The sequence below is a fragment of the Theropithecus gelada genome, chromosome 3, assembly GCF_003255815.1.
Source record: "Theropithecus gelada isolate Dixy chromosome 3, Tgel_1.0, whole genome shotgun sequence".
NCBI classification, from domain to species: domain Eukaryota; kingdom Metazoa; phylum Chordata; class Mammalia; order Primates; family Cercopithecidae; genus Theropithecus; species Theropithecus gelada.
Window position 1 is genome coordinate 127,856,398 of NC_037670.1, and position 23,864 is coordinate 127,880,261.

Genomic DNA, 23,864 nt, shown 5'->3' on the forward strand with positions numbered 1-23,864 from the left:
GACAGTGTGGCAATTCCTCAAAGACCTAGAGGCAGAAATAGCATTCGACCCAGCAATCCCGTTACTGGGTGTATACCCAAAGGAACATAAATCATTCTATTATGGACACACACATATGTTCATTGCAGCAGTATTCACGACAACCTAATGTTTGTGGACATTAGGATATGGAATCAACCTAATAGCCCATCAATGATAGACTGGATAAAGAAAATGCAGTACATATACACCATGTATATGCAGCCATAAAAAGGAATGAGCTCATGTCCTTTGCAGGGATGTGAGTGGAGCTGGAAGCCATTATCCTCAGCAAACTAATGCAGGAACAGAAAACCAAATACCACATGTTCTGACTCCCACAAGTGGGAGCTGCACAATGAGAACACATGGACACATGAGCGGGGGGACAACACACACTGGGGCTTGTTGGAAAGTCGGGGGTGGGAGGAGGGAAAACATCAGGAAGAATAGCTAACGGATGCCGAGCTTAGTACCTAAGTGATTGGATGACCTGTGCAGCAAACCACCATGGCACATGTTTACCTATGTAACAAACCTACACACACTGCACATGTGCCCCTGAACTTAAAAGCTGGAAATAAGAAAAAAAGAAGCAGCTTTTCTGAATGCAAATCTGTTCATGTCTCCCTATTGCCAAACACTTAAACAGGCGTTTAAGTGTTCCTATAATGAACCTCCAAATCTTTAATACAACCTACAATGGTCTTCATGGTCTGACACCATCTCATACCTCACCTTGCTCCTCTCTTTATCTGATCCATATATTCAACATCTCAAATACACCTGCCCTCTCCTACAATTGGCTACTGTCCTTGTTTGGAACACTCCTACCCTTACACTTTACCTAGTTAACTTACATTCATCCTTCATGTCTTACCTCAAGTATCCTTTTCTTAAGAAAGCATTCCCTGGCTTTCTTGACAGGTCACATCACCCTCCAATATAGAAACTTAGAGCATCATGTACCTGTTTTCCATCACTTATCACAATTGAATTTATATTTACTCCTGTGATTATTGGTGATTTATGGCCAATACTCCTCTCCCACCAAATTAAAAGCTCTTTGAGTCAGGGATCAGTTCAGCTCCCTCATAGGCCTAGCACATAATTAAACAGTTAAAAAATATTTGTTTAAAGAGTGACTGAATGAATAATTGCTACCGATGACTAGTGACCATTTTAGTTTGGTGAATGGTTTGACGTCAGTTTGTGACCAGCCAACCTCAGCTGGCACTCATTACTACTGTGCCAACAATACTGGGATCCTAGCCTTATGGTCGTGTGTTGAGTAGACAAGGCTGCAGTTGTGACATGGTCACAGTCATTCCTGACCCTTACTGAGCACATGCCTTTAAGTTGTCAGCATCATGTGTTTTTTATAGCTAAGAGCTACAAACTGAAATACTCAATTCTGGCCTGCTGGACCACATAAACATTGACATTTCAACACATTTCCAGGTAACAGAGACAGTAATTTTAACTTAAAACAAGGAAACACCATATTTACCAAATAACCGAATGTAAAAGTAGATGTAGTATAGATATGTTTACTCGTGTTTGAAACAAGTAACTCTGAGACTGGCATATTGTTCTAATGATCTTTGGTATATGGCAGAGAAGTGAGTCTGGCTTGGGCTCCCTCCATGCACATTTCTTTTTAAATTACCCAAAGGGCCTTGTTACAAGTCGGTGTCACCTTTAAGACAAGTGTACATGAGCCTTGAGGGTAATATAATAAACAAACTGCTTATTCTCAGTACAGAACGGGGGAAATGGATGCTCATCAGATTTTTCAAATAACATTTGAAAGGGTCAAAATTCTTGTGAGTATGTACAAGAGACAATTAAAAGATAGATTAAAAGATGAGAAATAATTACTTTTCTTGAGTAAAAGACTCAAGGGCATAATGACTAGCTGGAGTAAATCTTAGAATGTCGCTTATTTGCAAAATGTGACTGAGTAGCTGTGTAATAATTCACAGAATTCATAAAGACTTAAAAGACTGTTGCCTTAATGGAGTTTTTTTTCTATTTTACTTATTAAGATCACTTTAATAATTCATGCATGGCAACACCTTTAATGAGCAACAAAATCTCACGTATCTCATTTAAACTTGGCAACTCTGCTGACAGTTAATATAGTCTCGTACCTCTGAGCCAGCAATTGTAAAGCAGCCCTAGGCTGTTAGTAACTGAAACCATCCCATTTATGATAATTCTAAGAAATGTTATGCCCTAGATGAATGGTTGAATTTTATGGTCATTTGCTAGGAAAATTTATTCATTCTTCATTTGTGGGATGACAAAACAATAGTGAGCCCAAACTATAACTCCTGTTCCCCACACTGGATTGGTTGCTTTGCTTCTTTCTTAATGCAGCAACTGAAAACCATTGTCTTGGAGGAAATAGAAGTTTCTATCAAGATGTTAAAGCTTTCCTATAATTAGCACCTAGTTTAGATGGTGAAAGAGAGTGTCATGTAACACCATTCCACTAGGCAAAGTTAATTCTGTGCTTTACTCAAACAGGAGTGGAAATGCACAGATAATTTAGATTTAACTTCTTTATCAGAATTTACTAGGCAATTTTATTTTTATTTACTTTAATTTTTAATATATATTTTTTTTGAGACAGGGTCTGGCTCTGTCACCCAAGCTGGAGTGCACTGGCATGCTCATAGCTCACTGCACCGTCAAACTCCTGGGCTTTAGTGATCCTTCTGCCTCAACCTCCTGAGTGGCTGGGACTACAGGCATATACCACCATGCCTGACTAATTTTTTGTAGAAATGGGGTCTTGCTGTGTTTCCCTGGCTCGCCTTGAACTCCTGGTCTCAAGTGATCCTTCCGTACCAGGCAATTTTGTTAAGCCCTGGTCCCTTTCCATAGAGACAAGAATGAAACACTTCTTTTATATTTTTCACTAGAAACACTTCAGATAATTCTTAAGATAATGTCCAAAATAAAATTTTAAAAGCAGACATAATTTTAATGTACATTTATTTGCTACCTTCATTTGTATGACATCACTCACTCCTATATTTACAGCAGCCTCACTAGCAGAAAACAGACCCTGTTTAAGTCTATTCTGGATCCAGTGGGCCTATTTTAAATGACTTGTCTGGGCATCTCTGAATTAAGTTGGAGAAGCGAAGTGATGCAGCCACTGTTTTCTTTTGTAGTTCATACTTTAAAAATATTAGAGTTAAAAGTCAGTAAAGGCCTGGCTTTTGGGAAAATGTGGAATAATGTCATGATAAAAACTGGTTTCTGTTTTACTTATTAAGACAGCCTTAAGATTCCCTGGATTTGAATGTTGGCCTGCCCTACTAGGTTGGGGAAGTTCTCCTGGATGATATCCTGAAGAGTGTTTTCCAACTTGGTTCCCAGCATGGCACAAGTATACATATGTAACAAACCTGCAAGTTATGCACATGTATCCTAGACCTTAAAGTATAATAATAATAATAATAATAATAATAATAATGATAATAATAAAAAGAAACAGAAGGAAAACAATTAGAAAAAAAAAAGGCAGCCTTAATAATTCATACATGGCAATACCATTAGCAAGTAACAAAATCCTCACATATCTCATTAAACTTGACATGCCAAATTTTATCACATTTGGGCTCACTATACATAGAAGCATGTGGCGAACATGTAGAAGCATCCATACCTGGTATAAGGAGGGAGAGGCAGAGTAATTCTGGTCCACTTGTTGAAAGTGTCTGACACCAGGATCCGCTGCAGATGATAGCGACTGCATTCCACATTGGTAGGCAGACAGTCCCTTACCAATGGGTGCCATGACAATCCAAGATCCACTGAGTATTCCAATTCAATCGCTGAAACACGAAACATTATTTTGGATACAAACATATATCTGCAGACCCAAGAACCATACTTGCTTATCATATTTCTGTATGTTTTAGTTTCATTCAAATGTCAGTTTGATTTTTTCCCTGTATTTATATTTCCTACTTTGAAATGCTTCCTAGTTTTTCTCTCTGTATATTACTAGTTATTATTTTTAAATTTCCATGTTGAAATAACTTTGAAGGGGATATGATCAAATGAAACATAAATTTTCCTGAATCACATCTTAGAATGAAAAGCTTTTGGAACAATCATCGTGACAAAAGTATTGCTTCATATACAGTTATAGTATTTGAGTAGCTGCATATAATTGCTATGATATATTTGTAATATTATAGTGATAGAATATATATCACAAACATATCATTTAAATGGTATATAATTTAATATAGTATAATACTTATAAATTAATATAGTTTATTTAATGGTTAACATACAAATAAGGAACATATTATATATTTTAATAATTAGTGTTCAAACAGTTAATACATTGAGCAGACTTCTCAAGTTTTGACCATTTTATAGGAATCCTGAATAACTAATGTCAATTTTGCCCCTGGTATGGGTGAAACTTCTTAGAAATTATAAACTTTTGCTTATATATCTTGCTCTGCTGTGTTATAGAATATAAATAAAATATGGAAATCTGAGGGGTTTAAGGAGCAAGTTGAAGGCCATGGAATATGTGCCAATGCATGCCATCAGGTTGTGGGTCTAAGGAAAGATATTTATTTCTTTCCTTTTTCTTCTGGAACATTCAGCCCATACCCCCATCTTATATTTCTCTCTCCCTATTCACTTTATGAGCTGCCTCAGTCCCCACCTCCCTTCTGAAGGCTGTGGTTCTCAGTTTTGGCTGCACACTGAAATCACCTGGATACCTTTAGAAACGACTGATTCCTGAGTCTCCCTACCAGAGATTCTGATTGAAGTCTTTTGGGGCATGGCCAAGGTGTCAGGAGCTTTAAAGCTTCCCAGGTGATTCTCCCATGCAGTCAGTGTGAGACCACACACTGCCCTAAGGTTTCTAGGTAAATACAATGGCCTGGTCTCAGTCTTCATGGTGCTTGCCTCCTAACAGCATTGGACATTATTGATTACTCCCTGATTCTTGAAATGTTCTTTTATTTTGAGGGACATTATTCTGAGTCTCCTGTCTTTTATTCTGACTCCTTTGCTAACTTGCCCAGCTATGGGCATTCTTCTACACCTTGTTTCTGGCCATCTATTCTACAAGTACACTCTTGATTCAGCGATCACCTCTGTGCCCCAAATTTCCTGGTTTTACATCTCGAAATAGAGTTTGTGTCTACTGAGCCTGGCACTGTGCTGGATGCTGGGTGCGCTGTGATGAGCAGTAGAGACACAGTTCCAGCTTTCTATACTGTGTGTCATCTTCACTAAAGGATATCTTCACTTAGAAGTCCTTTCACTTGAATTAAGAAAAACTCACCATTTTCCCTCATTAACAAACATCTCCTCTTAACTACCACATTTTATCAATGGCAATACTTTTACATTGGTTTTCTGGGTCCAAAATTTAGAAGTGATTTTAGCCATTGGTATAAGAGGTTGTTAAGAAAAAACACAATTTAGAAGTTATTTTAGAAATTTTACTTTTCTGTCTCCTTTACCCTCTATGTTCAACTCAGTCCTGATATCTGCTGCTTTTTTTTTTTCCTCATTATCTCTTATCAACTTTATCCATTCCATGTCTCTTCATGCCACATAGTGCAAGTCCACATTGCTTCCTACAGAGATGACCACTGCGGTTTCTCTACTGGAATTCTTCTCTACCCACCTTCATTGGCTCTGGAGCTAATCTTCGTGAAACATATCATGTCACCCCTCTGCACTTGTGCTCTCCTGTTCATGACCTTACCAAGCACAAATCCCCACGTCTGCCTTTTAAGGCGCTTCTTAATTTGTTTCCAACTCCACTCAGCCACTTTACTCTTTCATAATATAATTCATTTCCTCTCTCAGGAGGCTGCACCGGCTTGTATAGAAAGTACGTGTGACTGGGCTTACGAGGGCAAAATTTTGGTCCTGGTTGGTGCTGCTGCAGATTGACCATGTGATAACTTACTTCTTTGGGCTCTCCTCTACTTTCTATGTGAAGAAGGGAGTAAGAGTCTAGACTGTTTTCAAAATCACCACACTGTGCTCTTCTCCATTAGATGCAGACCGGACCTGTTGAGGCTGGTCTGCTCTCAGTTTTAGAAGAACCCCACATCTGCTTCTTTGCTTCTCCTTCCAGCCTAGTTTGGGGGTCCTTTCTTCTCCATCCACCCTTAAAATCTACTTCAACCATCAAGGTCCACTTAATACTTAGCTCCTTTGTGAAATGTTCCCTAACTTCTTATTTTGGCCAACCATTGGTTATCTCTTGCTCCCTCGAGTTCTCATTACATTTTGTATCAGCACTATTCCATGGAACACTTGATTTACTGGGCTCTCTGTACCTACTGAAGACAGGGTGTGCACCTTCTACTTTTCTGTCTTCTCTTTTCCAAGTTCCATCCCCACTGACTAATCTAATCTTGACTGACTGTGTCTGAGGTAGAAAGAGTATCTCTGGCATTCCTCCTAAAGTATGTCTATTACATTCAGACTAATGAGAATATTAAAAATTGTGAATTCTGCAGGACCTTGAAAATAACCAAATTCCTCAAATTTCTGCCTCCCTGCTACCCAGAATCTAAAACTGAACGAGGCCCTTGTGAACATTCTAGTTTGTGTCTGCTGGAAGAAGAGTTATATGGGGATGTGAAAGACCAGGAGACCCAGAATCCTGACAGGTCTGTAAGTTCAGATAGAGTCCAAGTGTACAAATGATGCCAGCTTTTCTCTCCTAAGATGGGTCTGTGAGTGTGAATGCATGGTATGTGTGAGCGTACACATGCACATACTCATTCTAGGGGGTGCAAATTGGTCACAGTGAGGGTGGCCTGGAATGTGCTGTGATCCACGGTGGCAAAAAATATAGGCAAAATGGGAACAACAAAATGTCATCATTTGGGGAGATATGGAGAGGAGACAATAACTGGTTTAATCTAATGCCCCAAGAATTTAAATCTGTGAATATATATATTAATAAGTCATATTATATATATAAATAAATAATATTGCTGATTCCTGGAATTCTCTATGTGATTGATGAGAGCCCTTATTGGAAAAATACTGCAAGTGTATCCTTTATTCTGCGAGTCTGATACTAAAAAACTTACGGATTTACAAATTATTATTATTTAGGTTATTTACTTTATAAAAGAAGTCTTCACATATGTATGCTTAAAAAATAAGCTCACATTCTGTTGCTTTCAAAAATCAACTTTTAAAACTCAATTTATTAATACATGCAGTATATTCAAGAATACAGTGTGGTTTGACTCAAAGTGCACTCGTGTTTTACTTACAGGTCTATCAGAGAGGCACAGTAGTCCTATGACAGAGGCAGCCACAGAAGCTCATGCACACATGCCTGTCCCTCTATCTGGAGATGGCATACTCACCATAACAAGAGTCTGTGACTGAGCAGGAGGCAGCGAAGTCTATCTGTAGGAAGGAATCCTCATTCACGGCAATGTCTGTGCTGACCACGTAACGGGTGCTGGCCTTTTCAATGAAGACCAGGGCGTCACCAGTAGAGCCACACACGGGCATCTTGGTGCCTCCTGGGTGAAGCAGCCATTTCCTACTATCAAGGGTTGTGAAATCATCTTCCAAGACTGTATTACCAGAAATATTTCCTCCAATAAGAATCTGAAATGTATTTTTAAAAAATCACAAATTTTCCATTTAGTTTTAAGAAATGGAAAGTTCTGCCTTTTTCGTTTGTTTGTTTGTTTTGATCTGTCAGCCTGCTCAGAACTGGCACCGGACGGCCAGCAGGATGTGAGGGGCCTTTCACAATGCTCTTGTTTATGTCTGCTTGCCCATCTGGCAAGAAGCTACAGAAAACAAATCAGAGGATCGACAAAACCATTCACAGCCTACACCGGCTAAACTGTGCCTTTGGAAACGACATGCACCCAAGCTGAGAAGCAAAATTTGGCTTATGTGTGATTATTTTCCATGTAAAATTTCTATTTAAGGACAATTGTACCCTAAGGCATTTCAGTTCCAATTCTTTGCATGAACACTACGATTTGTTAACAGGTTCTTTCAGTTCTATTTGATATACATTTTATTATGTATAAAGATCCTTTGGAGCAGTCTATAAGGATGTGGGGGAGATTGGTTCATTTTTTTTCCTCAAAGGCTAGGAAAGAGGATTTGGGAACTACTGCATGTGGCACCAATGCTAATTTGCACATTTTCCTTTTCAGAGAATTATAACGTTGTATCACGCTTGATAAAGTCCCTCTATCCATATGGCAGAATCCTCTATGAGCAGGACCTAGTCCTTCTGTTGTGTTGTTTATTTTTATAAGCTTAGGCAATTGAAGGAATAAAGAATGAAAGGAAGCTAAATGCCATATCTAATCTAGCCGTGTGCCCTTGGGCAAGTCACTCAACTGTCAGTTCTGGGTTTCATCTACTGAGCAAGCAGGTTGAACTAAATGCCTTCTAAGGCCACATTCAGCTCAAGTGACAACAATTAAAATAGTTAATCCTGAAGAGACTGACCTGATCGATAACCCAGGGGCTGTAGAAGTGCCCATTCTCAGACGGTTGCCACCAGCGAAGGCGAGTAGAACCAGAACGGGCTTTCAAAGGTATCTCCAGGGCAATGTACCTGCCCACATTGCTGGAATTGCTGAAAAGGAACTCCTGAAGAAGACTCCACGAGAGGCCACCGTTGAGAGAATACTGTAGGAGCACGGGTTGGCTCCTGGGGTCAGGAACGCCTTTACCACATCCCAGTCTCATGAAGAACTGCACAAATCTGACATTTGTAAATGTTACTGAAGACTTTCACTTCCACAAGAAATCCACATGCTTAACAACAGACAAGCACATGGGGTAATGCAGGGGAACGAATGGCCTCGATAAATATGGCAATTTAATGAGTGTCCAAAGCAATCACTTCAAAGTCTGATTTCCCTTTTTAATCGGAAAGGGAGTTAATTAAATGTGAAGTCTGAAAAAAGGCAATTCTGCACCCGTATTTGTCTAGCGACTCTCCTTAGAGAAGAGCCTGAGGGACCTGAGCACTCCCCGCACCCTTTGGCTCTTCTATAAAAAGATAGGAGGGGTCTAAAGGCAGTTTAGTGTGGGAGTGTGTGTTGTCATCTATTTAAGATAAATTTTACTCCTTAAACATTGGAACTGGAAGAATGTAATTAATGTAGTTTATGCCACATAACTGGCAGATTATCTCTTCTAAGGTTTCACCAGTCGTTTTTCAGATCTCATGTTACTGGCTTTGGGAGGCACATTTAAATTCACCGGTTGTAGCACCTCTTTGTGAAAGGCCAGGCATCTTTTGGACGAGGTACGTCAAGCCTGGGCCTCTTTTCTGTCTTTTGTGCTGGGGCAGGGAGCATGAGTGTGGGGTGGTGGTGGTGGTGGCTGTGCCAGGCTCTGACTGTTGCTGGGTCTGGGGATGGATGATACTGGCCACTGAGAATGGTGGCAGCCGGCCAGTGGCAGCGTTCCCAGCTGGCAGGGAGGTGGACAGAGTGGCAAGCAACCAGCTGGGGTGCCAATGAAAACTAGCTCACATGTTATCTTTGGCAGGCAAGCTGCTGCTTTCTGGTCTGGCCACGATGCTAGCTGGTAATGCAGAATAAATTTCATGTGTAACCCAACACACATACCCACTAATGTATGCATGCTGGACATAGGAAAGATATTAAGATGTATAATAAAAATATTATCAGTACCATATATAAAACCATTCATTCCTCATGAGTTCCCTTCCCCACCCCATTCATTTATCTTTTGACCCTGAAAAAATTGGGATTTTACGTGGAGCATATTCAGTTCAATATATGCAAATCCTACACAGCATGCTACTGAGATGAGCTAAATAATGGAGCTTTTAACATTGGATTAATGAAAACATACATGGTTAGTGTCTAGTGACGTTTACATTTGTAAAAACAATAATCATTTACAGAGAAATACTTTTAGTATATGGTCTACTTGTATTGAGAAAATCCTTGTATTAACTTAGTGATAGATAAACCATGAGAGACTTACTTATTTGGGAACACCTAATAATTTCTAAATTAGAGAACTCAGCTGCTAAGAAAAATCTGAAATAAGGAACATCAAATTAAACTATATGCATTAAAGTGGGATAATGATAAAATATTGTTTTTGTAACTGTATAATTATCTCACAGAACTGTATTTTCTATGAAGTGTGATCAAATTTATAATCAATAAATGAAACATTTAGGAAAAAGAAGGGGTAAAAATGTTAAGATGTATTGTAAGATACTCTGAAATATTTCAAAAGACAAAAACATGGTTTCTTTGTTCATTTGCAAAATCAGGTCAGGGTTCCATTTTACACATGTTAAACCATCTTTCTTATCTTCCTTGTTAAGTTTTTGGCTCATCAAATGATCAAGGGATACACATCTTGACAGGACATAATCCTCTGAGCCAGTTTAAAATGTTTGTTTCTGAGTGACTGTGTTCAATTTAGAAAATGACTGCTTAGAATGCGTGAGTGAATCATTGGAAAGATGCTTATAAAGAATAAGGCTGCCCCTTCAAATGTTTTTAACTTAAATTGATAGTGGAGATAAAATTAATTGTGAATAATTTGAAGATATATTGCATTTCAACTAAGCTTTCTACTAAGCATGGTATAAGTGTAAATAATTTCCACATAGTGCAAGTGCTAATGAAAAGTATGTTATATAGAAAGATAAATCCACAATATTTGATTGAAGTTAAAGTAAATTAAACATTGTTACTTCCTAATCTCAATCTTATAAAATACCAGATGTTAACTGTTGCCTGTTTAGGTATGTTTCCTTTCTGATTAAGTTTTGAATAATCTCTCTCAATTTTAGATTAGAAATTATGTAAATTGTATCTTCCTGAAAGCTTTGATAAAGAGAAAAGTTCAGTATTTCTAATGGAAGGCCTTGTCCTTGAAATCTCTCTGCTTCTTTCTGATTTGATTATGTTCTGCTATTATACATTATGATGTGGTTTTTTTCAACAGCATCTAAAAATGATTACCTTGCATGTGATAAATCCAGGTCTCGTGTCATCAACATGCGCAAGCCATCTTCATTGAAAAAGAGGTTGTTGCCACTAGAAAGGATTCCACACTTTCGAGATGGTTTCCCACCACTCATTAATAAGAATCTATCAGATTCTAGCTGACCTGAAAAAATTGGAAAATATGGTTTACCTATGACCCCAACTATAGTGAGTTGTATTATATTTTTAAAAGGAGTATGGTAAACGCATTATGTGGTTTCAAAATACGAAGTCATAAATATTAAAGTAGTGTTTTGGGATAAGAGGCCTTTTCAACATTTTAGCTTGAATTGTTTAGCCTTGGCTGGTATACTTTACAGATTCTTGTGATAGGAGGAGGGGGTATTTTCTTGAGTATCTATGGTCCAGCTAGATGGATCCCTCCTTTCTGCTTGTTCACACTGAAAAAAAGGACACTGGTTAGTCAGAGAGTGGTTCAGGCCATCAGGAAGGTGGGGGCTTGTGTGGCCTTTCCACCAGCCTCTCTGCTGTGTCCTTTCTAATGTAAGGATAGTATCAGGCAGGGACAATAAAATATTTAAAAAACAGTTTTAATGGGAGAAATTTCAATGCCATTTATTATTGCCTATTAAATAACGTCTTTAAGGCTGGGCGCAGTGGCTCACACCTGTAATCACAGCACTTTGGGAGGCTGAGGCGGGTTGATCACCTGAGGTCAGGGGTTCGAGACTAGTCCGGCCAACATGGCAAAACCCTGTCTCTACTAAAACTACAAAAATTAGCTAGGTGTGGTGGCGGGCGCCTGTAATCTCAGCTACTCAGGAGGCTGAGGCAGGAGAATTGCTTGAACCCAGGAGGTGGAGGTTGCAGTGAGCTGAGATTGAGCCACTTCACTCCAGTCTGGGTGAAAGATCAAAACTCCATCTCAATCAATAAATAAATAAATTAATAAATTAAAATAATATAAAATAAAATATAAAATAACATCTTTAAAAACCAGCTCTTAAATCTGTTCAGATACTCCAATTTAGTTTATTTTTTCATTGTAGTAAAATACACATCACATAAGATTTACCAGTTTAACCATTTCAAAGTAAACAGTTCAGTGGCATTTAGCTGATACACTCTGTTGTGCAGTCATCACTACTACCTAGTTCCAGAACTTTTTCGTGAGACTGAAAGGAAACCCTGTGCCCGTTAAACTGTCTCTGTCCCCTCATTTCCCCCTCCTCCAGCCCTGGCAAATGCTAATCTGCTTTCTGTCTTTATGAATTAACTTATTCTGAATATTTCATAAAGACAGATTGACATAATATGTGGCCTTTTGTGTCTGGCTTCTTTCATTTAACATGTTTTTGAGTTTCATCTATGTTGTGGTATGTATCAGTGTTTCATTTGTTTTTATGGCTGAGTAATGTTCCACTGAATGGATATACTTAGATCTAGTTTTAAAATGTATTGTAAAACCATAAATATAACAATTTTACAAAAACTCAGCAAAAAGAAAGAAAATCTTTTTTTTTTTTTTTTTGAGATGGAGTCTCGCTCTGTCGCCCAGGCTAAAGTGCAGTGGTGCGATCTTGGCTCACTGCAAACTCTGCCTCTCAGGTTCAAGCGAATCACCTCCCAAGTAGCTGGGATTACAAGTGTCCACCAGCCTGCCTGGCTTTTTTGTATTTTTAGTAGAGATGGGGTTTCACCATGTTGGCCAGGCTGGCCTCGAATTCCTGACCTCGTGATCCACCCGTCTCAGTCTCCCAAAGTGCTGGGATTACAGGCATGAGCCACTGCACCAGGCCAAAAGAAAATCTTTTAATCCCATTACCCTAATATGGATAGCTATTATATTTAAGACTTTCTTTTATGGAGACTTTTTTCCACAGTTTGATAAAAGTGCATATATAATTTAAATGCTTTTTCTAATCATTACATTACATGCATTTTACTATGTTGTAACACTGTCTTAATACATAATGATACTGAATTCTAGCTGTAAAACTAAACTACGGAAAGTGATGAGAGGCTATTTAAGCAGTTTGTGGTAAAGCAATAACAGGAACTTATATTTCTGGAAACACGTCCATCCAAGATTAACTCTCTATAGATATTTCCTAAAATTGTCATTAGTCAGAAATGACATGTGGTAGAAAAAATGGTGAACACAGCCTTAGTTTTTCTCAATAAAGATCTTGTAGCATGTATCAGTATCTCACTCACTGACCATTGTTTCCAAAATGGAACCCTATAAATTCAGAACTAAATGAATTCTTGGATGTTCACAATTGAAATAATAATGAGATATTAGAATTAAACTTAATGCATTATTAGTTATCTACCAAAAATTGTGTTTAACATATAAGTTCTTTCACAAGACTACATAGAATTTGTAAGAAAAGACTACCTTCGAAATCATCTTTGAGAAAATCAGGATTTTTGGTGCTTATTTTACAGGTTGGACCTGAGTAGCCAGGGTCACATATACATTTGGTTCCATTGATACAGCTCCCCTGTCCATTACACATCTCCTCACATTGGGGACCGATGTAGACATTATCAATGGCCCATGTCACTGGCTGAGAGCCAGCAGGGTAAAATCCCTGGTACCATCTGAAACGGACAGATCTGGAAAAGAGGTACAAGTCTTTCAAAAGCTAATCGACAGAACAATATACCTTCAAAGTAAGCACATCTGATCAATGAACAATGGGAAGCTTCTACCTATGCTCAACACCCAAGAAATAGAAAACATTTGCCATTTCAGGAATAAAACTCCATTCCTCAATCTCCAGGATTTTTCCAATAAAGTTCTTGTTTCTTGTAAGCTTTTCCCAATCCTATCAGAATGTCAACATTTCACTTGATCTTCCCATCTTTTTCAATATTGACCTCCTTGGTGAAGATTTCTCCATCCCTACTATCTTTTTTTTTTTCTGAGACAGAGCCTCACTCTGTCACCCAGGCTGGAGTGCAGTGGTACAATCTTGGCTTACTGCAACCTCCATCTCCTGGGTTCAAGCTATTCTCCTGCCTCAGCCTCCCGAGTGGCTGGGATTACAGGTGCCCACCACCACACCTGGCTAATTTTTGTATTTTTAGTAGAGATGGGGTTTCACCATGTTGGCCAGGCTGTTCTCCAACTCCTGACCTCAAGTGATCCACCCACCTCGACCTCCCAAAGTGCTAGGATTACAAGTGTAAGCCATCACACCCAGCCCCTACTGTCTGTTTAATACACTCTGTATAACTAATCTTTTTTAAAAAAAAAACTGAGGTAAAATTCACACAATGTAAAATTAACCATTAACCATTTAAAGTGTACACACAGTGGCATTTAGCACATTGATAGTGTTGTCCAACCATCACCTCTTTGTAGTTTCAAGACATTTTTATCACCCCAAAAGGAAACCCCATACCCATTAAACAGTTTTCCCCATCTCTCCCTCCCTGACAACTGACAACCACCAATCAGTTCTGTCTCTATGGATTTACCTATTCTGGATATTTCATATAAATGGAAAGATAGAATATATGACCTTTTGCGTCTGGCTTCATTCACTTAGCGTAATGTTTTCAAGGTTCATTCATGGTGTAGCAAGTATCAGAATTTCATGCCTTTTATTACTGAACAATATTCCATTGTATGGATATACTAGCTTTATTTACCCATTCATTAGTTGGTGGACATTTGGTTGTTTCCATTTTTTTGGCTATTGTGAACAGTGATGCTATGAATATTTGTGTACAGGTAATTGCTAAAATACATGTTTTCAATTCTTTTGGGTAGAAGGGTAGTGAAATTGATGGACCTTATGGTAAATGACTAATCTTTTAAATTTTTCTATCTTACTTTCTCTTCCATAATTTTGATGGAATTTCCATTATTATAGTTATCAGGGCTGGAGTTATTTAAAAGTGTGTCTATTTCCTCTACTGGCTGTGAGCTCGTAGAGGCCAATGTCCATGTCTCTTTCTTTTTTTGTACCTTTTTAAGGCAACCATATAGTGTTCATACGTAGTACCTGCTCAGTAAACCTTTTGTTGTACGTAATTTGTTGTGAAAGTCCTTACGAGCCAAACTAAGGTTTTTTGGATTTTATCTGATCAGAAACAGCCCCAAAATATTATTTTTTAAGATAAAAAGTGGCAAAATCTGATGTATTTTAAGATTCTTTTATTTCTTAACTTCTTTTTAAGTCCAAAATAATTTTCCTTTTGAATTGTCCTATCATGTTGCTGATGATAAGTTAGCTCCTTAGAAATAATCTACATATTTAGGCAGCTGTCCAGAAATATTTTAATGTATTTTATCATGTATAAAACTCCGTTCAAAGAAGATAGATTTATTTTAGAGTAGCAGGATGCAGAGATGACATGTGCACTTATTTTTGTGCCCTGTGAATCTTCTCAATTTTCAATTATCATAGCAACTAAATTCTGAATAGTTTTCTGTTTGAGAAACAGAAATTAGAAGTTAAATACCAGGGTTAAGGATGGGTAGTGAGGGAAAAATACACTTGTTAGGCTCCTAAAATTTAGTGGATAGTAAAGCAGACAGATTCAAGTTCCTACATATATTTAACCCTAATTTCATTGTTTCATCTTGCTCTGTCACCCAAGCTGGAGTGCAGTGGCATGATCTCAGCTCACTGCAACCTCCACCTCCAGGGTTCAAGCAATTCTTCTGCCTCAGCCTCCCGAGTAGCTAGGATTACAGGCACCTGTCACCACGCCTGGCTACTTTTTGTATTTTTAGCAGAAACGAGGTTTTACCATGTTAGCCAGGCTGGTCTCAAACTTCTGACCTCAAGTGATCTGGCCACCTTGGCCTCTCAAAGTGCTGGGATTACAGGTGTGAGCCACCGCACCCAGTCCCAAACTCCAACTATATTAAGCTGCCCCCAAAATGCCAGTCCATAATTAAACTTTATTTTCAAATACTTGTCAGAGTTTAGTCTTGGCAAGAAGCACTTCTTACCTTTTGAACTTTCAGACTGCTGAGCTGAGGGAAATGGCTGGAGTTTTCCTTTGAACAAAAGCCTACAAGGATGTTTTTGAACTTATTTATTCAAATGTTCTGAATACAAATGAACCACCTTAGTTGGATATTTATTATTGTTCACCTGCCTTGACACAGAAACTGCAAGCACTATGATAAATGGACTGAAGGGTCTGGTTTCACTGAGGTTCCCTTCTGCTGAAATCTTATTTTGAAAATTTCTCACTGCCACCCTCCTTGGTGAATGTCAACATCTGTTCTTCTAAGCCAGTTGTATTCAAAAGGATCTGTTTTTTAAACATAAATTTAAAATTTCAAGCACACAACATTGCTTTCATTAAATAGGGGTTCTGGTTGACTCATTACGAAGCTGCATAAAGCAAAAACAATTAGGAACTTTTAAAGACAAAAGGACTCTAAAAGGACACCAAGGTGATACGAATAAAATTAGATGAAAACTCATAGTTATTCTTTGCATGTAAATGGACTATATATGTAGAGGCAACAAAATTTGACTATTTTGCACCTGAGAACATTTAATACACTTTGTGTGTGTATCTAGTGTCCAACAAATGCACAGAAAAAAGTATTTTAAACATGGATTTTTGTGTGTGTGTGTGTATATGTGTGTGTGTGTGTGTATATATATATATATATATATATATTTATCATCCAGCACTTGTGCCATTACTATGTACCATGTTGAATACCAGCCAAGGGATGGTTCACTGAGTGGGAGAAAATTTAACTTTTGCCTTCCAGCCATTCATGCCTGCATGGGTTTTAAGAAGAGCGCTAATTCTTTTCCTGAAACAAGGACTAGACAACACCCTAAGGCAAAGTTTTCTCCTCACAGAAATGGTTGAAGGCAGTTTGAAAGGTGGGTTTATACCATTCTGAAAACAGGCATGCATGCCTCCTTGATACATTTACTTTCTTTTCAGAGAAATAAAATGACACGGAATGCAAATAATGTGACAGTCTAGATTCTGTACACTATTATAGTATTGTGTTTTGTAAGTGGCTTTGTACCAGTGGGTGAAAATACAGATGTCTGCAATTCTCTTGTTGATATTTCCAAATTATATTGTCATGCCTTACGTGGAAGCACAGCACAGTGGGCATTACCAACACTGAGCGAGGTGGTGTCTGTGATGCTGGAGCACTCCCCTGGCATGAGCATCTTCACTCAGTGCCTCTGACTGGCAGATCTTTGCCATCTTATTTCATACACCTTTAGATGGGATTTTTCCACGTGGGAACTTGCTGAAGCAAGTCTCAGTTGGCAAAACAACCTAAAATCATAACCTACAATCTATCTTTAGGGTGGTTTTCTATTTAATCTAATTCTTAGCTGGATAATTGGAGGAAATTGGAGGTCCATTAAACAGAAAACCTAGTGTTTTTCCGTAATACCGTGAGGGAGTTCGGCAGACTGCTCTGTATCTAGAAGCCCGTCTTACTCCATTCAGGCTGCTGTAACAAAATACCATAAATCGGGTGGCTTATAAATAACAGAAATTTATTTCTCACACTTCTGGAGGCTGGGAAGTCCAAGATCAAGGAGCCAGCACATCAGTGTCTGCTGAGGGCTCACTTGTGGTTTATGGATGGTGCCTTGCTGCTGGGTCCTCACATGGTGGAAGAGGCAAGGCAGTCTACTGGGGTCTCTTTTATAAGGGCACTGATGCCAATCATGAGGGCTCCACTTTCATGAACTAATCGCCCCCTAAAATGCCCCATCTCCTTATTCCATTACCTTCAGGGGAATGAATTGAGACATGTGAATTTCAACAAAAATTCAGACCACAGCAGTGCCTAAGCTATCTAGGCCTTTCCCTTGCCTGTCCTGCTCATAGGCATGGTCTTTCAACAGCTATGCTTCTCTTGGAACACCTGGCTTTCAGGCTACAGCTGATAGGTTCAGATTTGGAAATTTGGAATTAAGAGCTCCAGGCAATGGAAGCTCTAGTTTGCCGAGTGATGTTAAAGTGAGCACTATAAAAACAAGGATCACAAACTTCTGTTGCTAAGTCCCCCACACTTTCTGAGTGAAGTCCATGAAATTCCCCAGTATCTTTCCAATAAGTTCTTTCACCTTTTTGGTAAGCCTCTTTATATTTCTTGCAACATACGATCTTAAGTAATACAACTATTTTGAATAAAAACTTTTTCCTGGCTTATTTTCCCCTGTCAGATTCTTCTAAAGACAAGCTCCCCCCAACCAATGGTAGCTTTCTGGTTGTGCTGGCTGTGTCATTAGCTCCATCTATTCCTACAATCTCCAGAGACACTCTTTGCCTCCTCTGGCTGTCAGTTCTAAAGAACTTTGAGGACATTTTGCTTAGTAATGCTTGTTTTTAAAAAGATAGTTGGATTTCCTATTAGAATCATATCCTGGCATAATCACAAGGATTAGTAAATGATATATTCAACAACCCAAAATATTAAAGTCCTTAGCAATCAATTTATAACAGTTATGCTGATGATATAATAAGGAGTGGATAGATTTATGTTCAAAGAGATGCAGACTTTAAAAAATTCACTTTCACCCTTTTGGAAAAGTACTAGGTATTAGTAGTCTTGTTTGAAGACTCAAGACTTCTCATTATGCTCAGTTTCACATCAGGAATATAAATCTATTTCCATCTTGAAAGTATGATATTAGTACTTTCTTCTTTTTTTGACATACTCTGAAAGAAAACATTCTTTATTCTGAGAGAAAAGACAGAAATTTGGAGGCAGACTGCTTTGTTGACTTCCTCTCTTGGTTCACTTTTATTATTAGTTTTATTTTTTGAAATATACTTTTCATTTCATTTCTGTTGGGGGTGAAGTCCTTTATCTCTAAGTTGTTTTTCAGCAGAAGAGTCAAATATATGTAACAAGAATGCTCAGAGAGGTTGGAAAAGTAGAGATGCCTGGGGGCAACGTGCTAACTTTTTTTTTTTTTTTTTAATGAGATACCAGGAATATTCTGCGGGCTTCTATGCTCCCTACATACACTCTCCCTGCATGAGACACATAGGCACATGTTTGAAAGTCATAATATTCTAGCTGCATTTATGTTGTGAGGTGGGAGTAGGCAGAGGAACGTCACAGCATTAGAGGAAAACCCTATTTTTGTTGCGTTCTAACTGATCTAAGAGACATTCACAAGGATATGAACCCCACTACAGGGTGCAGCCCACGGTGTGCTGTTAAAATCTACCTTCAAACTAGAAATTAGTAGTTATGTCAGCTCAGTGTCCTACATTTTAAATAGCCACTGATCTGCTTCCTGGAGAACTGAGGAACAAATGTCAGGTGGAAATTTCCCCGTGATAAAGTGGCAAGTGAATGACGACTTCAGGAATAAACTGTCAAAGGAGAAACAAATGTGGCGGCAAGCAGCGGGTCCTCACCCACAAAGGTGCAGCTTCCCAAAGTGCACGACCTCCCTCCTCCAGCCCTGCATGGTTCCCGCGTAGTAGGTGCTGCTGGGGTGGTGCTCGGTGGAGCATAAGGAGCTGACGTGGCTGCTGCTGTGGTAGCAGAGGGGCAGCAGCAGGTGCCAGGTCGCCCCGAAGTCCCTTGAAAATTCCAGTCTCACTGGATCCGCGGATGAGCTATCAGTCGAGCAGCCGACATTGATCTTGGGTTGAAGAAAAAACGATACAAATTACCTCAGAGCAACAAGCCTTGAAATGATTCACCACTTCATTATTTTCTAGGGTCCATTTTCCTGGGAACTGTCTTGTTGAAATATTTAACACTATAAAATTATGTTTTGCCTAACTGAGTCATATTGTATATTACCTTTAAATTATAATTTTTCATAAAGAACCTCAAAAGGGCCTCATGAAAAATTTATTTCCCTTTATTTTATAAAAAGCAGGAAGTGGATAAGGCAGAGGCTGGGACAATTCCAAATTTTACCTTTGGCCCATTTTCCTAGCCAAGCCAAGCACATCATAGTGAAAAGACTGTTTCCCTAACCCTGTTAGCTTCCCCTGCCCCATCTACTAGGTAGGATACCTTCTATTTTCCTTCTTGTGACACCTTCCAAATAATCCCAAGGGTTTTACACATGAATCTTCAATGCATATTCAATACCAAAAGAGAATACAAACATTGTCATCATTTCCCTGGCACAGGGAAAGATCTTTTTAAAATTATATATACTTAAGATGTACCCATACTGTTTTGATATAATATACAAAGTGAAATAATTACTATGGCCAAGCAAATTAACCTATCAATCACCTTCCATAGTTACCTTTTGTGTGTGTGGTAAGAGCACCTCAAATCTATTCTCTTAACACGTTTTCAGCATACAATATTATATTATTAACTATGGTCTTCATGCTGTACCTTGGATCTCTAGACTTATTCATCCTACATAACTGCAAGCTTGTCTCCTTTCACCTACTTCTTCCCACACCCTTCCCCTCCCTGCCCTGGTATCCACCAGTGTATTCTGTCTTTATGTAAAGACCTTTTTAGCCATTAGGGAAACAATGGCTTTCCCTTCCTTTTTCCATGCTTTCAAGTGCATTAAAATAAACTGAATAAATACATGCAATTCTTTCTATAAAAATTGTCCCCTTTCCAATGGAGATTAACATTTTCTTACTATCATGCCATCAAAGCATAGCAACCAGTTATTGATATATATAGTTACATATAGCCATCTATAGTTATAGTTATATATCAATAAATATATACTATACATATTATGTGTGTGTATGTATGTGAACTTACATACCTTTTACCTTCTGATGAGTAACTATTGACATTTGATAAACTTTCAACTATAGGCGCTTGTTTCTACCTGAATTCTACCTGAATTCTTTTTTTTTTGGAGATGGAGTCTCACTTTGTCACCCAGACTGGAGTGTAGTGGCGCGATCTCGGCTCACTGCAACCTTCACCTCCCGGGTTCAAGCAATGCCCCTGCCTCAGCCTCCTGAGCAGCTGGGATTACAGGTGTGCACCACCACACCCGGCTAATTTTTGTATTTTTTAGTAGAGACGGGGTTTCACCATGTTGGTCAGGTTGGTCTTGAACTCCTGACCTCATGATCTGCCCGCCTTGGCCTCCCAAAGTCCTGGGATTACAGGTGGGAGCCATCGCGCCCGGCTGATAATGGAACTCTTAAATGGGCTAAAGATGTCATCTTTTATCAGCTATGAAAAAATATTCTGAAAAGTTAATATTCTAAAACACCGGTATAATGTACCTTTGGTTCTGCTGATTTTATCTAAGGTTTTGAAATATGTAAATATTTTTATGTTAATTATTAATTTGCTCTCTTGACAAATATAAGGAGTGCATAAATATTAATAAAATACACAGATCAAATATATTTGAAATTATAAAACAGTGTAGTATTATCTGTAAAATTAATAACATCATGATAAATATTATATAAATATACTAGCATGGCATAGACTATAGTTACATTTGACCTGGTCCCTAAGAAATTTTAAGTTTCACATAAAAAGTGTGGAAATATAATACAAGAATAGTATAAGCCTTTTCATTTTTATAATGTTTAAAATAATTTATTTCAACTTCCCATTGTAGCAGGTTGGGAAACTACGTCATAAAGGATAAGAATTCAGAAATAAACCTTAGTATGACAATTGACTCTGTTAATAAAAGTAAATGATGATGCCAAAACCTCTTACATCCTTGCACAAAAATGGGAGGTCATAATGCATGAAATTATCTGAGATTTTCCTCCTCTTTCCCAGGTTTTGTTCAATATAAAATTGAAAGCATTTATTCTAGAACAAAGTCAAGTACCTCAAATTGTATGATGGTGTTCTCATTCACATTGAGGTCACGGGTGGTAATGGAATGCTCACCAACTTCATTGGAAACAAACACCATAGCTGAATCTTCTTCCCTGTTACACAGGTAAACAACCAGGAACCCATTTAGGCAAAAGTTCATCATGATTTGTATGCAAGAGTGGTTTCATGTTTAGATTCTTAATTAAATACTTACGGTGCCCCCTTTGAAGAATATGGACAATAAAGACCAATGTTACCACCAGGATAGAAAAACCAATTGTCTTCTCTGGGCCCAAAGTCAAATGTATCCAGGAGCATCATGGGGTTGTTTAAATTATTTCCATCGATAATGAAGTCGTCAACAATCCAGATTTCTTCTTTCTTACCTAAGGCGTTTTTGGATAAAGCAAGTTTTTCCAATGATGAAAATCAAATGAACACTTTTGCCCATTGAAAGAAAGTAAAGGACAAAAGCAACTCAGTAACAATAAGTTAAACATATGCCTTCTACAGGATGATTTTTTTGAGCCCAGGAGTTCAAGACCAGCCTGGGCAACATAGTAAGGGCTCATCTCTACAAAAAATAAAAAAAATTAGCCAGGTGTGGTTGCACATGCCTGTAGTCCTAGCTACTCAGGAGGCTGAGGTGGGAGGACTGCTTGGGTCCAGGAGTTTGAGGTTACAGTGAGCTGTGATCATGCCATGGCACTCCAGCCTGGGCAAGAGAGCAAGACCATGTCTCAAAAAAGAACCACACAAACCACCCCCCCGCCAAATCCATATGCTTTCTAGGGGGAAAAAAAAACCCATAAAGTACATAACAGTATATTGTCAGTGATTAAAAATGGCCAGGTGCAGTGGCTCACGCCTGTAATCCCAGCACTTTGGGAGCCCAAGGTGGGTGGATTGCCTGAGCCTGGGCAATATGTCAAAATCCTGTCTCCACAAAAAAACAAACAAATAAACAAAAAAATGAGCTAGGCGTGGTGGTGCATGCCTGTAGTCCCAGCTACTCAGGAGGCTGTGGGGGAGGACGGTTGAGCCTGGGAGGTGGAGGTTGCAGTGAGCCAAGATCTCACCACTGCACTCCAGCCTGGGCAGCAGAGCAAGACGCTGTCTCAAAAAAAAAAAAAAAAAAAAAAAAAAAAAGCGAAAAAATTAAGCTTGCAACCATATTAAATTGATATAGCGTGGAACTGCCTTGTTAATTTCCGAAAGCTGTGATAATGCTTTGTATATCATGTACGTGAAAGCATGCTGTCCTTCAAATAATAGCAGTGCTATGAACCCTCCCCTGGCAAGAGTGGGTTTTGAGTTGTGTTTTAGTGGTTTATGGGAATCTGTGAGACATGCAATCTGTGAGAATGGGTGGTCAGTTAGTGGACTTAGAACCAAGGTACAGTAACCAGTCTATTCAGGGAGCAATTCATGACTTTTTAGGGTCAACCCATACTTGAGTCAGGCTGAAGGACTATGGCCATTAAAAGAATGCCCTGATACACAATCGTATTTATTTAATAAAGAAGAAAAATATTCTCTGATCAATAATATTCCAGGTTTTCTTAATGTTTTTCAAGTCTTCTATGTTGATCTGGAGATACTGTGGGAATATATAGGAAATGAGGGAAATCACTCTTTTTACTGCTATAGGATTTGATTCAGTGATTTAGACCAGGTGTTTAAGGAATATGTTATAGAGTAGATAAGAAGGGCAAAAGCCAGGCTGCTTTTGTAAAGCACTGTTTGGACTGACCTTGAAACAAGGTGATAAGTCCATGCCAAGCAGAAACGTCAAGATTCCCTAGGTTGCTTCTTCACTGATTTCTACGTTAGTACAATTCTTACAGAACATTTTTAAAAAGGAACTGTAAACAGGAGCCTGTAGAACAAACCTGATGCTTTGAATGAAATCACAGGTCTCTCTCTAATCCTATCACTGTTCTAATTTTAGTCACATTCTTTCCTCTTGTTTAGAAAGTGGTTGGTGGAATCAATGAAAAAAAAAATTAGGTGAGCATTCCAAACATAGTATGAAGGCAGCAATCCCTCTGTCA

The 23,864-nt window shown here is 38.5% G+C and overlaps 1 protein-coding gene across 2 annotated transcripts in view; it reads right to left on the reverse strand.

Moving 5' to 3' along the window:
* Window positions 1-23,864, reverse strand: part of RELN (reelin) — a 520,317-nt gene that overhangs the window by 58,742 nt on the left and 437,711 nt on the right. For both annotated transcript variants that reach the window (XM_025380191.1, XM_025380192.1), the window contains exons 39-46: window positions 22,025-22,196; window positions 21,821-21,923; window positions 19,434-19,663; window positions 13,435-13,655; window positions 11,049-11,196; window positions 8,533-8,791; window positions 7,416-7,665; window positions 3,701-3,869 (exon numbers count right to left, since the gene is read on the reverse strand). In XM_025380191.1, the coding sequence (XP_025235976.1) occupies window positions 3,701-3,869; window positions 7,416-7,665; window positions 8,533-8,791; window positions 11,049-11,196; window positions 13,435-13,655; window positions 19,434-19,663; window positions 21,821-21,923; window positions 22,025-22,196 (1,552 nt within the window). The remainder of the gene's footprint in view (window positions 1-3,700; window positions 3,870-7,415; window positions 7,666-8,532; window positions 8,792-11,048; window positions 11,197-13,434; window positions 13,656-19,433; window positions 19,664-21,820; window positions 21,924-22,024; window positions 22,197-23,864) is intronic.